Source organism: Mus pahari, chromosome 2, assembly GCF_900095145.1.
Source record: "Mus pahari chromosome 2, PAHARI_EIJ_v1.1, whole genome shotgun sequence".
NCBI classification, from domain to species: Eukaryota; Metazoa; Chordata; class Mammalia; order Rodentia; family Muridae; genus Mus; species Mus pahari.
In genome coordinates this window covers 50334050-50345444 of record NC_034591.1, presented here as the reverse complement: position 1 = coordinate 50345444, position 11395 = coordinate 50334050, and the positions used below count along the sequence as shown (strand labels likewise).

Genomic DNA, 11395 nt, shown 5'->3' with positions numbered 1-11395 from the left:
CTTCTTCTTCTTCTTCTTCTTCTTCTTCTTCTTCTTCTTCTTCTTCTTCTTCTTCTTCTTCTTCTAATAACTCAGATAACAAAGTTTGACAATTTCATAAGAAATCTACAGACAAGTATGTCTTTTGTTGTACCCTCAGAATGATAACAAATACTTTTATATGTAACTTTTACATGTTGCTTGTCTTTTCTTTCCTTATTTTAACATATTGATGAAGTTTTTTCATCACCTTTCTGAGAGATTGTGCTTTGGGAGCTGTGTCCAGTAGCCACCTAGTTCAAGATCACAGTGGTCTCCTCAATGTGGTCTTTTAGTAGCATGATATTAAGAGTTTTAGTTTACAACCTTCAAGACCATCATCCATTCTGAGTAAAGTTCTGTATATGCTCAGATAATGCTCTTACATTCATTTAAGAAGATACCAATTTCCCCACTGCCAGTTAATAAAAACTCTTTTCTCCTTAAAATTGTCTCTTCTTTGGGAAGTCAGCTGACCATTGACCATGTGATGAAACTCCCAGTTTTCTTCATTTGTCATGATTGCTCCAGGTTTATAGGAAGATTTTAATCTGGAAAATGTATGTGTTTTTGGAGTTCATTGCTTATCCATATGCATTTTAGAACAAGCTTTGGATTACTACAGCAAAACCTGCTGGCATTTTGGTAGGATTTGCACTGTCCAGAGTAATAGGTATATTTTAAATCAATTCATATGGGAGTATTGCCATCTTGGTAATAAGTAGTTTTATAACATGGACAGAGTCTATTTATTCATTTAAAGTTCTCAAAAAGATTTTATAGTTTTCAATTTAAAATTGTGATAGTTTTATTAAATTAATTTTTAAAGTATTTAATTTGTGTGCATATGGAAGTCAGAGAGGACGACTCACAAGAGTTGGTGCTCATGCTCTACTGTATGGATCCTGGAGAATCACACTCAGACCTGACAGCGAGTGCCTTACCCCCTCCCCCCCCCCCCCCCCCCCGTATCTCCCTGGCCCCTTGACTCAGTCTTAGGCTGTTGTGAATGGAATTGTTTCATCACTTTCACTTCTGGACTGAAATATAGTTGTTTTTATGTTAATCTTATAGTTTATAAACTTGTTATGATCCTAGCTACAGCGCACTACTCCCTCTTCTTTTCCTCCCTCTAACCCTCTGCCCCGTGCTTTCCTGATTTCTCTACCTCTCTCTTGTTCTCTCCATCCATATACTACTTTGGACTTTCTGTGTATAATATCATATCACTTGTGAACAAATATGGTTTCACTTCTTTGTTTCTAGACTAACCCCTGTGTTTTGTGTTGTGCTTTTTTTCACTACCTCAAGCCTTTAGTGCGATAGTGAGTAGAAATGGTGAAAGAAGGCTTCTTTGTTTTGCAGTAAACCCATTAAGCATGATGTTGATCTTTAAAGGTCTACTTTATCCCGAGAGGCTCTGCCAGTGCCTGATTCAGAAGTGGAGGCTCACAGCCATCCATTGGACGGAGCACTGAGTCCCCAATGGAGGAGCTAGAGAAAGGACCCAAGGAACTGAAGGGGTTTGCAACTCTATAGGAGGAACAACGATATGAACCAATCAGTACCCCCAGAGCTCCCAGGGACTAAACCATCAACTCAAGGAAGGACTCAGCCGCATATCTAGCAGAAAATGGCCTTGTGGGACATAAATGAGAGGAGAGACTCTTGACCTTGTGAAGGCTCGATGCCCCAGTATAGGGGGATGCCAGGACAGGGAAGCGGGAGTGGGTGGGTTAGTGGGCAGGGGAAGGGGGGATGGGGTAAGAGGGGAAATGAGGAAAGGGGATAAAATTTGAAATATAAATAAAGAAAATATCTAATAAAAAATTGAAATAAATAAATAAATAAATAGACTGAAAATAAACCAGATTTACCCAAAGGAAGGGGAAAAAAAAAAGATCCAGTTGAGGCACCTCCAGCCCTGTTGTTTTAATGTTGTTTTTGTTGTTTGTAATAATTAATATATATTAATATGCTATATAACATTTGATCTATATATGTTGTTCTGCTTCTGAGAACAATCTGCTCCGTTTGTTTATTCTTTTAAATTTTTCAGCTCTTTATTCTCGTTATTCATGCCCTACCTGGTGAATAGCTAACAAAGCTTGTCTCCCACCCTGCAGGAGATCTTTTCAGTTTGTTGTTGCCTTTGTTGTGCAGGAGCTTCATTTGATGTTTGATGTTCATCAGGCCTACCTGTTATTTCCTGAGGTGTTGGAGTCTTACTCAGAAAGTTTGTGCTTGTCCCCATATCTTGAAATGTTTCTACTTTCCTTTGATACTTTCAAAGTTTCAGGTCTTATATTAAGGTCTTTAGTGAATTTGAAGTTGACTTTTGTGCAGGGTGAGAGGTAAAGATTGTATTTCAGTCTTTGTTACTTACATATCCAGCTTCCTAGCAGCCTGTGTGGGTGAGGACATCTTTTCTACAGTAGGCACTTTTGTCAACGACCCATTTCCTATAGGTTTTCTAGTTTACTGGAAGATAATTCTTCAGAATACTTGTTAGTGAGCCTCTGGATTTCAGTGAATATTTGTTGTAATATTTCTTCACCCCTTTTAATGTTATCAATTTGAGTCTTTCTTTTGGTTAGTCAGTCTTGTTCAAAAAAGCAATACTTTCATTGATCCTCTTATGGCCTTCATTTTATTAAATCCTCCCTTGCTGTATTATTTCTTCTTATTTTATTTTTATCTACTAATTTTGTTTGGCTTGTTATGTTGTTTTTTTTTTTTTTTTGGTTTTTTTTTTAAGACTTAGAGGTACATCACTAAGAGATTATCAAAGCGTTCTCTTGCCTTGTTAATGTGTGCACTAAGCACAACAAGCTTACCTCTTTTGTCTTTGCTGTATACAAAAAAAAAAAATCTAATGAAATGTGGTTTTTTCACTTGTTTCTAGAATTTCTTTGCTTTGTTAAAACCATACTTTATGTATAGTAAACATCGTTTGCATATTCAATCCTCAAGTGTTTATGTGGCGTCTATAGTTTCTTGTGATACATCACGATTGCTGCTCCCAGTCACCCCTTTCCACATCCCTCCCCCATTCCCTTCTCATCTGAGAGGGTAGAGACCCCCCCTGGATATCCCCCTACCCTGGCACATCCTCTCCCGCTGAGGTCAGACAAGGTACCCCAGCTAGAAGAGCATATCATCCCACAGACAGATAACAGCTTTTAGGATAGCCCCCCTCCAGTTGTTCAAGACCCACATGAAGACCAAACTGCACATCCACTACATAGGAACAAGGGTTGTGGGGAGCTAGGTCCATCCCCTATATGTTTTTTGGTTGGTGGTTCTGTCTTTCTGTAGAGTTCCTATCCCCTTTGGGGCCCTCATTCCTTCCCCCACTCTTCCAAAAGAATCCCCAAGCTCTTTCCACTGTTAGGCTGTGAGTCTCTGCATCTGTCTGAGTCAGCTCCTTGGTGGAGCCTCTCAGAGGACAGTTATGCTAGACTCCTGTCTGCAAGCATAACAGAGTATCATTAAGCGTATCAAGGACTGATACTTGCCCATGGGATGGGTCTCTAGTTAGACCAATGCCAAAGACCAGCTTCAGCTTGGAGAGGGTTCTGAGAAAAAGGGGTGTCTGGGAGCTGGGAAAAGAACCACTTGAAGTGAAATCGTGGATCCAAGCTGAGGAACTGTGTTCTGCTTGATGCAGCTTTTCCAGTCTGCTTCTCTGTGTTCTGCTTTCTCTCTGAAGACCTCTGTCTATATTCCGGTTGCTTGCTATTCTAAGAAATCTCTCTGTGCGTCCTGCTTGCTTGTGTCAGTTCTCCAAGCAGTTCTCTCTTTTTATACTAAAAAACTCTCTGTATAGCTCATATCATGCAGAACACAGGTCCAGTCTTTTATTTTGCATATCAATCCAGTCATTTACTCCAAGTTTTCCTTTTGATTCTCTTAGGAATCAGCATCATAGCCTTTTGATACTTAGGAGACAGCAAGCATACAGTTTTTTCTTAACATTGCAAAAGAATTCAGAAATATGTCTACCTTTGTTAAGCACAGACTATAAGCTAGTTGGATGGGACCCTGCCCTGAAATTACCATTTCTACCACAACTGAGTCTAACTTTGCTTGTTCTAGGCTGATCCTGAACTCAGGAATCTCTCTGCCTTTGTAAACATAAACAAAAAAACCTTAGCTGGGTGGAATCTCCTGTGATCACTACTCCTTAAATCTCTTTATCTTCTTCCTTAGTAATTGTCTAACAAGTTGCTTCGTGGCATAGCTGCTTTTGTTTTTTTATATTCATGAAGCCCCTCATGTAATTCATATTGTATCCTTATTTTTGCATAGGTAAGAAATTATATATTTTCAAACTCATGTATTTAGAGCTCTTTCCTCTAACCTTAAGGGCTGTCCTGAAAGTCCTAGAGTTTACCATTTTGCTGAGACATAGGCATACCCTCAACTCCTGGACTCTTGCTGTTTCTAATTATCTCAGAGTCTTTAACATTAACAGGGAGGACATTCCTTGGAGGAATGTGAATTGTGTATATTATTATACAAACATTCCCTGTAGCCACAGCAGCCATCAACACTCTTGGAGGTTCACACCAGGGGCTCTCTCCCAGGGGCAGGAACCATGTCACTGTTCCCACCAAGGCCTGGCAGGGCTCAGTCACTGCTCCATCCTCTGTCCCTGCATTTCTTTTAGACAGGATAAATGCTGGTTAGAAAGTTTTGTCAGTAGGTTGGTGTCCTTATCACTCCACTGGGGTTCCTGCCTGGCTACACAAAGTGGCCTCTTGAAGTTCCATATCCCAGTGCTGAGAGTCATAGCTAAGCTCACCCCATTGATTCTTGGGGGCCTCCCCTATCCCAGGTCTTTGGCAGGTCCTTGAGATACCCCACCACCACCAGTTGCAGATTTCCATTCATTCTCATGGTCACCTGGCTGTCTCTCCTGTTCCTCCCCATACTTGATCCTGAATCCCCCTACCACCATTCCTCTCCCCGTACCCTCTCTCACCCAGTTCTCTTCCTCTATCTACATCTTACAAATATTTTGTTCCCCCTTCTAAGTGAGATTCAAGCATTCTTATTTGGGCCTTCCTTTTTTTTCTTTTTTTTTAAAAAAAAATTTTTTTTTTATTATTTTCTTTACATTTCAAATGCTATCCCAAAAGTTCCCTGCTTGTGGACGTTGTACATCGTGGTGCGCACTAGGCTCCGCACCACGATGTACAACGTCCACAAGCAGGTCACTGCTCCATCCTCTGTCCCTGCATTTCTTTTAGACAGGATAAATGCTGGTTAGAAAGTTTTGTCAGTAGGTTGGTGTCCTTATCACTCCACTGGGGTTCCTGCCTGGCTACACAAAGTGGCCTCTTGAAGTTCCATATCCCAGTGCTGAGAGTCATAGCTAAGCTCACCCCATTGATTCTTGGGGGCCTCCCCTATCCCAGGTCTTTGGCAGGTCCTTGAGATACCCCACCACCACCAGTTGCAGATTTCCATTCATTCTCATGGTCACCTGGCTGTCTCTCCTGTTCCTCCCCATACTTGATCCTGAATCCCCCTACCACCATTCCTCTCCCCGTACCCTCTCTCACCCAGTTCTCTTCCTCTATCTACATCTTACAAATATTTTGTTCCCCCTTCTAAGTGAGATTCAAGCATTCTTATTTGGGCCTTCCTTTTTTTTCTTTTTTTTGAAAAAAAAATTTTTTTTTTATTATTTTCTTTACATTTCAAATGCTATCCCACTGCTTGTGGACGTTGTACATCGTGGTGCGGAGCCTAGTGCGCACCACGATGTACAACGTCCACAAGCAGCTGCTGATATAGCTATCTTTTGTGAGGCTATGCCAGTGCCTGGCAAACACAGAAGTGGATGCTCACAGTCAGCTATTGGATGGAGCACAGGGCCCCCAATGGAGGAGCTAGAGAAAGTACCCAAGGAGCTGAAGGGGTGGGATGCAACCCTGTAGATGGAACAACAATATGAACTTACCAGTACCTCTAGCTGCATATGTAGCAGAAGATGGCCTAATTGGCCATCATTGGGAAAAGAGGCCCCTTGGTCTTGCAAACTTTATATGACCCAGTACAGGGGAAGGCCAGGGCCAAGAAATGGGAGTGGGTGAGTACGGGAACAGGGGCGGGGGGAGGGTATGGGGAACTTTCGGGATAGCATTTGAAATGTAAATAAAGAAAATATCAAAAAAAAAAAAACAAACAAACTTGTTTTACTATCTAAAATGTGATCTACTTTGAAGAAATTTTCATAGACTGCTGAGAAGAGTATGTATTCTATACATGAAAATGTCAGTTAAATTCATTTATTTTACAGTGCAATTGAACTCCAACTTTCTTCTGGGGGATGGGGTTGGGGCAGGCTGAATGACATAGCTGTCGGTTCTCTATATAGCCCTGGCTGTCCTTGGAAGTCATTATGTAGACCAGGCTGGCCTCAACTCAACAGAGATCCACCTGCTTCTGCCTCCCAAGTGCATGCAACACCACACTCAGCTGGAGTGAGATTTTTTAAAGTAAGTGTCCATTGTTGTTATATGTGGACTTGTCTAATCCCTTCATGTCTAGTTGTGTTTTGTGAAATTAGGTGCATTGGCATTTGATAGCTACGTATTTATAATCATGATAGAGTTTTAATGGTTATCGCTTTATTAATATGACATGACTGTCTATTTCTGTGGTTAAATTTGGCTTAAAGTCTGCTTTGTCAGGTCTGAGTATAGCTATTCTAGCTTGTTTTTTAATTCTACTTACTTGAAATATAATTTTCCATTTTTTCTCTTTCAGTTTTTGCCGGTAAGTTTCTTCTAGACAGCAAACAGTTGGATCTTGCTTTTTAATCAATTTAGCTGACCTGTGTTCCAAGTTAATTCTTTAAATTTAATACTGTTGAAAACTTTTCCCATCTTTATACGTTTGCTGGTTTACAGAGCTAATTGTGTGTGGCTCCTTCTATTCTCCACTGTTTATTCTTTTAATGAGGCTTGTTCTTTCTCGTGCTTTCATGTTTGTGTATGTGTTCTCCCTCTGCCGTATGGAATCTTCAGCAGTGCTAGTAATGACTTGCTTTCATTTATACTTCTGAGAAGTCTTTGGTTTTGCTTCAGTTTTAAAGGATAACTTCCCTGGATATTATTATCTGGGTTAACACTGGGTTTTGTTTCTGAGCTTGCAATGCATCTGTCTATCTCTCTTGGCCTGCTGGGGTTCTTTTGTGAAGTATCCTATTGTTTCAATGGGTTTCCCTTTTTAAGTAACGCTGCATTTCTTTCTTGAAATGCCTAGCATTATGTTCTATGATTTTGGAATTTTTTGATGCATGAAAGTGTTTATCTGGCTCTGTTTGGGATTCTGTCTCATGTGGCATGTCCATGACTTTTTCTAGATTGGAGAAGTTCTTTGCTATAACTTTTCTGAAGGAATTTTCAGTCACTTTAGTCTCTTCTTTTTGGGTCCTTCCTCACACTAGATTGATTGGCTTGGTCTCTTAATAACGCACCACAGGTCTTGAATGTTATTTTTATTATTTCTGGATTTTGTTTTCTATTATCTGAATATAGATTTCCCCACTTGCTACCAACTCCTGATAGCTTTTCTCATACCTGGTCTAGTCTGTTGCTGATACTTTCTAGTAAGAATTTCTATTAGACTGAGTTTTCTATTTTTAAGATTTTTTGGCTGATTTTTTTTTTAATTCAAGTTACCGAATTTCTAGTCCAAATTGTTGAATTGTTTTTGTACAGGTATCATATTGACATCTCTTATTTGAACCTTCTTATTAATCTCCCTTTCTCTGTGAGTGTGTGTGTTTGTGTGTCTCTGTCTTGCAAGCACATGAAGATGAGGATGTGATCGTGTATACAGAAACTAAGAGCAAGATGTCAAATGTCTTCTCCTATCACTCTTTGTCTTACTTCTTTGAGACAGGATCTTTCACTGAGACAGAAACTCCCAAGTGTGTCTCTGTTCCCCAGTCCTGATATGTGCAGCATGCTTGGCTTTTTATGTGTGTGCTAAGGCTTCCAGCTCAGGCCCTTGTGCTTGCAGAACAATAGCTTTTACTCACAGTGCCATTTCAGTAGCCCCTCTTTGATCATTTTGTAAATCTGACTTTAAAAATATTTCTTCTGACTTTTTAACCATTTCAATATCTTTAGGGTCAGTTATTAAAGCGTTGCGAACTTTTAGAGAAGCTCCCTGCTTTGTGTTCTCACGGTTATGGTTCAGGTTGTCCATCTGTTGAGATGGCAGTTCCTTTTTAGTGAGCTCTTAGTAAGCAGCCTCCTCTTAAGAACTCCACTCACAGAGGATGGAGAGCTGTGATAACAGCATTATCACCAAAATAGACAATGTATTGATATAAATTTAAAGGGGCTGGAGAGATGGCCTAGTGGCTTAGAGCATGTATGCTGCTCCCCAGCATCATGTTAGGCAGCTTCCAGGGGATCCTGGGCCTCTGACCTCTACATATCTACACTCATATTACATAACCATGCACATACACATAATTTAAAGTCAATCTTTTAAAAATACAGTTAAAAGAAATTATAGTCCTGCTGTAACTAGATGTCCAAGGGTGGAGTAGTACCCAAGGAGGGGGACTCCCCTTCACAGAGGCGAAGGGGAGGGGGCAGAAGCGGGGAAGGCTTTATAAAGGGAGGACTAGTAGGAGAAGAGGGAGGAGGGTCTGCGATCGGGATATAAAGTGAAAAAATAAATTATTGAAAAGAAAGGAAAAAAATTAAAGTCATTTATTATTACAGCTTAAGTGACAATAGAAAAGAAAGTGGTAAAAACAATGTATAATAAAAGAATGAATTTAAAGATTAGTAAAGGTAAAATTAATGATGAATGAAGTAAAGGAGGGATTTTCTCTTTAAAGAATGAACAAGATTTAATGAAAAAGAGGCAGGATGTGAGATGAACAGACAGCAGCATTAGAAAAATATTTCAGATTACAAAATGTAGGAAAAACTATCTAAAGGTAAGAGGAATAGAAACAAAAAGATAGAAATAAATAAAATACTAAAATATCAGAACAAGAAAAATATGAAGACATGAAATATTATAAAGAGTAAAATTAAGGAGAGTGACAGAAAGAATGAATGAAATAGTGAAGAGTTAGACGCTTCTTCCTATGTCCTCTAACTCGAGGCCTGGGAGGGGAGGCAGCAGTGAGGCAGGCTAGGGCAGCCCGTAGGGTTAGCTCCCCCAAATCAGCCATGCCTTGTATAAGTCTGTTGATTTCTATAAGTGTGATGCATTTGTTTTTACCCTGTTGCTGTCAGTATTCTTCTGACCACTTATTTATGTAATATTTCAACAGCATTGTATTTCTGTATGTTTATCCTGCTTGTGATTTGTTGAGCTTCTCTGGCATGTAGATTTGGTTTCAATTAATCAGTGTAGAGGTTTCCACCTTATCTCTTTCCTTGTAGGATTCTTATTCTGTAGAATTGACATGCGTGTTGATGCTGCACAGGTCTCCAGACCTTGTTCATCATTCCTGTTTTTATTTCTCTCTGCTGGTTATCTCAGTTTACTGGCAATCGAACCTCCTTGATTAATCTTTCACTTCCCAAATCTCTGACTTTTATTTACTTTCTTAAAAATCAGTTATAATCCCTCATACTTACAGATCTATCCAACTTTTTAGATGTAGTTTCCTTTAGTTCTTTGAACATGTTTGTATTAGTTTGACTCAAAGTATTTGTCTACTAGGTCTAGTGTCTATGCTTCCTCAGGAATAATTGCTGGGGAGTAACTTTCTCTCTTGTATTTGGGCAGTATTTATTTTACTGTTTATTTGCATGTCTTGTGATTTTGGGTTAGAAGAATAATTATGTAGTTTTCAATTTTTACATGTTTTTTTCAGACCTTACTTCTTTAAATGTGATATGTAACATAATTGACTTGCTGATATTAAACTGGTTCCATAAGGCTGCTGACATTTCCAGAGCTACAGTGATCTAGGAAGGAAGGGCGGAAATTAAGGATCCAACAAGTTAAAGCACCAGAACCCTCACTGTTCTTCACTGAGTTCCATGGCTTTCTTCAGTAATTGCCCACTTACAAAGCCTTGGTTAAATTTAAAAGTTCCTAAAAAAATAGCTTTGATAATTTGTTTCATTGCTTATTAAAGAGTGAATTTTCAGTGATCCAGAAGTATATCTCAATCTCTTTTAACGTTTTTACCTCAGGAATTTTAACCATTGTGATTATTACCGTGCTATTTGGTATGTTAACATGGTCTATGTACATTTATTGGCAGTTATGAAAGTCCACTCTTTGATTTCATTGAGAGCTGCTTGCGAAATAAACATGAAATGGTCATTTATGAAGCTGCTTCTGCCATTATTCATCTTCCCAACTGTACTGCAAGAGAGCTGGCACCTGCTGTCTCAGGTCAGTTGTGTTTGATAGCTGTCCTTTGTTTATGCTCTTACGTCTTTTTAAATCAGTGGGCTTGCAGAGTGGGTATTAAGGGTGGCATTTAGGGCCAAGATTGCTCAGTGAGAAAAGATGCTTGCTAATGATCTCAGCTTCCTCTGATGTTTAGAAAACACATTTGCTCTCAGAACTAGCACGATTTCTCTTACTTAAATGCAAATATTAATTGGGATATTGATTTTTAGAGGAAAAAAAAATTTTGTTTTCTACTAAAGTTTTTTTAGCTGAACAAAGTACTTTATTTTTTATTTTTGATGATAACTTTTGTTCACATGGAATTTTGATGCGATGATTAATTTCCTGACACACAGAAAGAACATAATTATTACATACTATAATTTTCATCTATATGGTGAACAGTATCCACAGTGATTTTTCTGTTTTTCTTTTTCAGTTCTTCAACTTTTCTGTAGCTCTCCTAAACCAGCATTGAGATATGCAGCTGTGAGGACCCTGAACAAGGTAGGTATCCCTTTTATTAACAATAGGCATGTATATTTACTTCAGAAACATGAAATACAAAGCATTTGGCTCTCTCTTCAAGCTTAGAGTATGACCCGTGGGCCTCACATCTGTAGCACCCTGCTTGTACTTGTGGCCTTCATTGGAGCTGTTTATACTGAATTGCTTGAATAAGTCCATAACTCATTTCTGATGTCTGAGTACTTTATGTTCTGGGTTAGACTGTGCAGTATGGAGGCCGTTCACAAGTGTCCTCTTAAGTAGTCACTCCAGTAATCCTACCTGTGCTTAGAGCCACTTGTGGTAAATGAAAATCATACAAACCGGTGCAGAGATTAAGCAGTTTTACAGTTCCTCGTCTCTAATCTTGAAACCAGTTGTGTCTTAAAATTTATGTGTTTGTGATGCTATGTCTTATATATTAACTCCAGTGGGCCTGAAGTTGTGCCTAACCATTAAAATATACAAAGAT

The 11395-nt window shown here is 39.1% G+C and overlaps 1 protein-coding gene across 1 annotated transcript in view; it reads left to right on the top strand.

Moving 5' to 3' along the window:
• Copg2 (coatomer protein complex subunit gamma 2) overlaps window positions 1-11395 on the top strand; it is a 116067-nt gene that overhangs the window by 59396 nt on the left and 45276 nt on the right. Inside the window, exons 10-11 of the mRNA XM_021190570.1 lie at window positions 10283-10416; window positions 10856-10923. Of these exons, the coding sequence (XP_021046229.1) occupies window positions 10283-10416; window positions 10856-10923 (202 nt within the window). The remainder of the gene's footprint in view (window positions 1-10282; window positions 10417-10855; window positions 10924-11395) is intronic.